The 8087-nt window shown below is 29.3% G+C and overlaps 1 protein-coding gene across 1 annotated transcript in view; it reads right to left on the bottom strand.

Moving 5' to 3' along the window:
* Window positions 1–749, bottom strand: part of LOC119675961 (ATP-dependent RNA helicase eIF4A-like) — a 37733-nt gene extending 36984 nt beyond the window's left edge. The window contains exon 1 of the mRNA XM_038087179.1: window positions 31–749. Within this exon, the coding sequence (XP_037943107.1) occupies window positions 31–749 (719 nt within the window). The remainder of the gene's footprint in view (window positions 1–30) is intronic.
* Window positions 750–8087: the final 7338 nt, after the last annotated feature.

Genomic DNA, 8087 nt, shown 5'->3' with positions numbered 1-8087 from the left:
GCAATTTGATTTAGAGGTAGTGTTTCGTACAGGTCTCGAATGGTATTCAGTTTCCAAATTTCGTTAATGGCAATGTAATATTGCTTAATGCCATCTAGACGCCTTTTATTATTCTCCAATTGAATTTTGATTGGATTATTCATTAAGCTGCAGCACGTTTGATAAGCCTTCTTCGATAATATAGTGGTCGAGAGCATTTTTTGAACTTTGCACGGCAAAGAATGGCATAATTGTTCAAGCATACGTGTATTTTGACATGTTAAAATATTTTCAATATCATCTAAGAGTAAACATTTTATGCCTTCAGACTGATCTGGTGTTTTAACAAAGTGCAATGCATGGATGGGTGTAGTAATAACTATCTGATGGCAGGTACTTAACTTATGGTTAGGCATGTAAACAAAAATGTCGACGTCCATAAATTTACACAACTGACACAGCAGATATTTTATTTGAGATGCAATTGTAAAGTTTTTAACAACGATTAGAGCTTGACAATTTTTAAGCGTTGTATCGATTTTCTGTAATATGGCAATGAGCAGCGCAATTGTTTTCCCTGTGCCTATAGGCGCATTGGCAATCACATCATATCCTTGCAAACAGAACATTAGAGCAAGCTGTTGTACTTCCGTTGGCTTCTCTATATCACTACTATAAATACCACGCAATAAATCTTCACACAAATCCATATCATGAAAGTTATCATACAATCCCTGGAGGTCATAAATAGAACTTACGATTTGAGCCATTTTGCTTGATTTTCAAAACAGCAAGTTTTCACGCGTTTCTGACCATACAGATGTGTTTAATATAATTTAGTATAGAATTCTGTGATACCTTTTCAAATTGATATGTAGCAATTTAATGTTCGGAATTCCTTGACGTCCTTTAAACTAAAAATGTGCTTGATTTCATTTTGAAAACTGCGTTACTGAGTAAATACTTAGAACTGTCAAAAGTATTATGAATATTGCGTCTAGCAAATCTCAAAACCTAACTAAAAAATACTGTTCATACTGAAAAATAATAACCTGTTTACACGGTACGCCTAATCAGTTTGCGTTGTAAGTAACTCTTGTTCACACGGTAAAATATAATTTCTTCACTTGATAATTATTCACAAATACGATTGCATAATTGTACTTTTGTGAACTAACAAAATGATGTTAAGTTAATTTTGTTTCAATTAGAATTTAATCGGACTTAAACTGTCCAGTTTTTGTACGGAAAAGGATTGTGACATCAACCTAAGTTTGTGAGGCGACTTCACGAAAGAAGGAAATGAAGTGCAAATTGGTTTATATTGTCGCAAATAACATAATTAATCATTTTTATTGACTTTTAAAAAACAATTATTAAGTTTTCGATTTAAATTAGCACCAAATACATAGAGTCATATGTGAAAGGATAGCTTCAAAAGCAAGCATTTATAGGCGTAATTTCATAAAGACAGATTTTAAAAATATAACCATTTTAATAAAAAAGGCATGTAAAAAACAACATTGCTGGCTTATTTAACCCAACTTCTTTAAAACCACTTTCAAATATTTAAAAGAAAAATAGAAATTTTAAAAAACCAAGTACATTGACAGTTGCTTATCGGTTAAACGGTTTTGTGTCTCTTTTTAAAATAAGCTGTTGTCTCTTTTTAATTTGCTTAGGAACATGTAATAATTGCAGTCACGTCACGGAATTGTTGTTGCTTTCAATGCAAAATAAAATGAGCTGTCAGCATCAAATTTTCATTTTGAATTGAAAGCAACAACAATTGCCGTGACGTGACTGCAATCATGACTGGACATTTGCCATGTATTTTCAAAAATTATTCACAATAGACAAGTTTATAGTTCCGGTAACCGGTTATCTTTTTAAAATATATTTACAAAAGATAACACCTATTATAATTGTCTCAATTAAGAAAAACGTATCTCATAAGATTTCTGTCAGATTATTTTGCATAAATGTTTTTTGAATGTTCCGTAAATTTGGTATTTAGCTAAATATAGTTAACCTATACGTTGGTGTAATATACTTACCAAATTCTATTATAACAAAAAGCTTGAAATTTGCACAAATGTAAATGTAAAATATAATCTTACAAATGTTAAATAATCTTAAAACATTAAAATTAAGATATATTAAGATATACACTAAGGCTTAATAAATGAAAGTATGTAAAGGCACATCAAAGGCAATGCGTCGAAATTGTGTGATTTTGGAGATCCTCTCGAAATTCACTCTTGGGAATTTTGGGAGGCTGAAATTTTGTGTGATTCCAGCAGGAAGATATGCTGGGACCTAAACTTCTGTAAAATTATTTGAATAACTTATTATAATTAAATAGAGCTCATCAACTAATTGACCTCATACATTATTCAGTAAATTCGCTTTAGATAGATAAATAGACAAGGATACTAGACATAATCCACAACATTGAGAAATGCCACTAAAGAACAACAAATACTTTCTAAACAAATTGATTAATTCGATTTTACATTATCTTTTGCTGGTTTGCTACTGTCCTTCTCTACTTAATTCCACTATAGCTGTACTTTTTACTGCAAAGTTAGTGCTTCTAATAAATGAATGTGTATTAAAACTATATCATATAGTCGTCCGCAAATAATATAGCAAGGCAAGCACTGCGATGGAACACACTAGGTGGTTGACTACCCCTAACTACCCCTAACATGGCGGAGAACAATAGAAAAAGAATTGTTACAAGAACAACTCCTAATATAATACGATTTAAATCGATGGTGGAGGCCCTATGCTCCATATGGTATTTAAGAAATCAGTAGTAATCATCAGGTACAATATGTTTTAATAAATTTTATACTCAATTAGTAACCCATATATTGATTTTCATACGTTCAAAAGGCAAATTTATATAATTTTACTATTTATCAATCCAATTTATGAACTTCTAATTTCATTCTTTAACTGTACACTGATAATGCTACTACTCAACGCCAGAAATTATATTTATGAGGACATCCTCATTTTCATTGGTTTATATTGTAAGATAATTAACTCTGTCATATTTTCAGAAGTAGCAATATTAGCGATAGTATTATAATTTAAATTATGTCGTTGTGTGTTATCGCTATGTTGTGGTACTGTGTATGAGTTTGCTCATTTAAAATACCAGAACTATTTTTATATTGCACACAAAAGCATATATCATCTCAATTGACCTAAGGAAACAAATATCCACTTAAGTGCATTCATACGTATGGTAATTTCGACACGCATGATTCCATAAATCGATTTAAACTCGAGTTTATTACACGCACAAATATGCATTCGATCGGAATTAACGATTGGCTTAAATTCGAGCAGAATGCAAATTGAAAATCTTGCCATGTCAGTGAAAGCAGAAACCAAAGCTAGTAGAAAGAGTTTGATTTATGAGTTTTCTAGGAAAAATCACTGCAATTGCATTTTAGTTGGAAATATATTTTAGTATCTTTCTTTGTGCTTTGGCTACAAACATATCACAGTCATTAGAACGTTTTTAGTAAGTATTTTTATTGACATGCATCCAATATGAGTAACTGAGCTGACAATGAAAATTCTTTAGAAGTTTTCCTTCCAAAAAAATACCACTCGACATGTCATGTGGACTAGCATTGAAGTTTATTTGTGTCCTTTATTTTTAATTTTTTTTTTTTAGTTTCATTCTAATTGTCACTTTTGGTACTCGTTCGGAATCGAAATTGCTTTACTGAATGTCATTCACAATGAAATGCAGTGGCCTTTGTAGTTGTTGACTTTCATTGAATTTAATTTTTAATATCAAAACTTCAAACTGTGTTAATAAATTTTTTAATAAATTTTTTATTATTTTATTACTTTACACCATCAACTAAGTATTTGCATTGCATCTTCCATTATCGAGTTATAGAGTATAAATGAAATCATAATTTACTTTTTTATGTTATCTCATTGTCGCTTCAGTTTTGGTTAATTTTTTAAATTTTTCCATTTATTTTCAATTTAAGTTACCTTAGTATCTGAAGTTTGTCAGTTTATATGTGTGGATATTTACAAATTTGTTGAGCTCCCCGTACGCGTTGGCAATTAAAACTTTCCGAAAGTTGGCACACAATATTTCAGGGGCAATTTCACGTTCTGTAACGAACTGAAAGTTTACCTTATCCATTAACTTCCATGATTGATTTTATGCTTGTTTCCACTTGTCTCAACTTTAAAGTTTTCCTCAACGCATTTTAGGAAATTCTGCCACAAAGTATCAAATAAGCCACACTCCTCAAGTTTGGAAATTTCTTGAATTTCTGTTTTGGTTCCTAACTCGGAACATTTTAATATATTATTCGAAAGCTTGCATTTAAATAATTGAAAATAGAAAATTTAATTGAAAAAGATTAATAAAGATATCATATTTAAAGAAATTTGATTATTTCAAATTTTGAGTAATAAAATTTGGAACAATTTGAGATTACTAGAATAATATAATACTAGAGAGAAGAAAAATAGAAGTCCATACAGTTCTGCACTTTACAACCTATTTATATCAATTAGTTCGGATGCCGAAATTTATTTTCTACAATCTCGTTGGTGAGATATACAATAAAATGAAATAAAATAAAAAATAAAATAAAATAAATTAAAAAAAAATAAAATAATAAAATAAAAAAATAAAGTAAAATGAAATAAATAAATTATATAAACTTAACAAATAAACAAATAAATACATAAAATAAAGTTAAATAAATATGAGCAAGATTCAGATAAATCCTAGGGACTCCCATTTGATGAAGGAATTTGGTAAATAGAACTGTTTGAGCAACTTTTTCTACTACGTTTTGTGTCAATATAACATAGCTTAGTTTTCTAGATATCGAGTTTTCAAGTTGAAAATTACATACACATACTGGTTGGCGTTAGTTGAAGTGTGTAGTTTTATCTTGGCAATTGCATTTAATGTAAAAATATTATGACTTTAAACTTAAATATTTTAAAAGGTAAGCGAATCTAAGGATCCCACTTGGACCCATTGCTCCATTGTGTTATATTGGCATATTTAGTGCAACAATAAGTGGGAACTTTGCGATTGTTGTCAAATCGGCGTCGACCGGTAATCGGAATAGTATCTTCAAATAAGAACTCAACTCAGATTTCCTAAGCACACCCATTTGACTTTGAATTATTGTTAAATTTGCTATTATAAACAACTTTTTTTTTATTAAGAATCCCGACAAAGAGACAGTCATATAACGAATAGCCCCTATAATTTTTTACTTTTTTCGGTTGTTGCTAAAAAGAATGTTATATAGAGAGTGTATAACACAATTGTCAATTTTCTGCTTTTACTGTTATTTAGTTACGTTTTTTTTGTACTTACATATCCGCACAAAAATACTTACTCGTTGTAACCGCAAATTCTGGCATTGTTTATTGTGTAAAGCTGTTTTAAATAATCTGAAGACGCACAGAAAGCGTTGCCACCGGGACCAAATTTTAATTGAAGTTCTTCTATTTCTCTCATTCTTAATAAAAACAACAACAATTTCACATTTGACGCGACCATGACTGTCTGTATAACATGACTATAAGTCATATGTCAATAAAGTTTAGTTCTCGAAATATCGAACAGTGGGATTGGAATTTTTTACATGAGATCCCTCAAATACGCCATCTCATGCGTCTAATTTTTGTTCGTGCGTTCAATATAGACATCGCACGTACTACATAAAATACTTGTTTTGTGGCGTTTGTAGTGGTTTTTGTTAGTACAATTAAAGGAAAATCTATCCCAAAATAAAAAAGCTCAGGAAATTACAAAATACATTTTCAAATCATGCTCCCTCAAAATTGTAATCTTTGCGCTTATATTATTCTGAAGTGTGCGATTGAGTGATTACCATTAAACTTATTAAATATATGCCACACATAAAAATATACTCATATCAATATTCTTCCAATAAAATTATTTTAAATTTTATTTAATTCTGAAAGGCTAAATATATTGTTTCCATTTGTATTTTGTTTCCAGTTATAAAAGCTCATTTATCTCGATTGCATATATTACACAGTACAGTATTCAAATGCCATATATAAGTCAAGCGGCTGTCACTTCAAAGATACACAATTGTGTTGAAAATTATGTATAAATTTTATTTTTCCTTCTAAGCAAACTAAGCTGAAAAATTTCATTGTACGAGTATAAATGTTGGCACTTGTCTGCAAATGGTATTTTTACATTTGTGTACCGATTCACTTACATCCTGATTAAATCACGAATATCCATTTACATTTTAAGCATGCAACAAAAGATGATGCGAACGATATATTTAGTTGACAATTATTTGTGTTGTTATGTTGCTTTCAGGATTCTACAATATTTATGACATGTATCGCATCCACTCCTAAAATATATTGCCGTGCTGACATATAACATGACATAAAACACGATATGAGTTGCTTCAGGTCTGGGGCAAATAACAATAAAATATGAATTTGCATATGCCTAAATATATACAATAACAATTCAAATTTTTGTAATTTATTTTTAAAATTAATAAATTCGTTATATTGGAGAGCGGTTAAAACTTCGAAGGATATTTGATTTGAAAAAGATTAAAATTAATATAGGATATTAAATTTATATATATGAGAAAATGTTTAATGTTTTCGCTACTGCTACTACTCTGTTTTTTAAACAAATCAGCATAAGTATTATGTGTCACTCCATTTGTTGCCGTCATAATGTTGTATGTTGCTTATTACATCTGTTCTAAAATGTAAGAGTGCTGAGAAAAAAAACAACAACAGATCACTTAAATTCAATTACCGTTCGAATACTAGTTATAATCATATATAGATTAAGATATTAAAAATTAAACAAAAAAAAATTAATAAACGTAATTCGTCACCTTAGATCTCTTTAACTATAGATGAAGAGGTTATGTTTTTAACAGTTTAACTAAAAAAGTGAAATCCAACTTCATATATGCAGATAGTATTGGTTTCAATATAATATGAATGTTTAAGATTTAACTCTTTTCGGACAGAATATAGTTGGTACACCCAATGCCTCAAGCAAGTGAAAAATTAAAAATACGTTGAATGAACCACAAGTGGAAGAATATCTCGACATGCAAACAATTATAATATAATAATATTATATTATTAGTAATAATGTCAAACTTTATTTACTAACAATATGATGTTCAATAGAATAATTACGAGTAAAATTATAAGTTGTTATAAGTGGTAAACTCTTATGTGTGTGGCAAAGAGAAGGTGATCTTAAACATTGAAGCCGTATTTAATTAATTATCTTTTATAAAAATATTGTTAAATTTGATTAAACCGATTTACTTCAATATAGTAAATATAGTTGGAAATCATTGTAACTATTTGAGCATAGCTTAAAAGGACCATTTCATAATTAAATTATAGTATTCCATTTTGTTTTTGTTTTTTTGTTGAACAACTTTTTTTAAAAATATTAAATTGAAATTGGTGAGATTTTAGAAAAGTTATGTCAACTGTCTCAATAATTGTAGCTTTTTCAAATTAAATAAAATTTTTTCATTAGAATAACTTCTTTAACTTTCGCAATATTCAGATTGTGCTAATTTTTTATCAAATTTATTTAGAAAATAAAAAAGCAATTTGCTGTATGTAAAAGGATATACATGAATTTGGTTTCCAATTTTTGAATACCGCACATTTTTTACACGAACACAGCACTTTTGAAATCAGATACTTGCGGTAGAGACATCCTTTTCCAGATTTTTACTTGTGTTTCTCTAATTTTATATCTTTTTTTGTAGCTTTACATCTTGAAATACGTGGCCATTAAATGGTTTTCGAATACGTGTACGCTTGTGTGTGCATTTGAATTGACTGGTGAAATTTTGTACTCATTTGCTCTGGTATCTCGTTTACATGCTGCAGTGTAAAAATTGTTGTCAGAATTTGTTCATCATTCGTTTGAACAAGTATTTCATTTGGCTTGCTTTTATGTCCTTCTGCGTTCGAACAGTGTTTTGCTTTCTTCTAACAAAGGTCAACAATGTTTTCCCTCGATTAAGTTGTCCTTTTAAATATGAAGT

Source organism: Teleopsis dalmanni, chromosome 2 (genome assembly GCF_002237135.1).
Source record: "Teleopsis dalmanni isolate 2A chromosome 2, ASM223713v2, whole genome shotgun sequence".
Lineage (NCBI taxonomy): Eukaryota > Metazoa > Arthropoda > Insecta > Diptera > Diopsidae > Teleopsis > Teleopsis dalmanni.
This window is presented reverse-complemented; position numbering and strand designations above follow the sequence as displayed.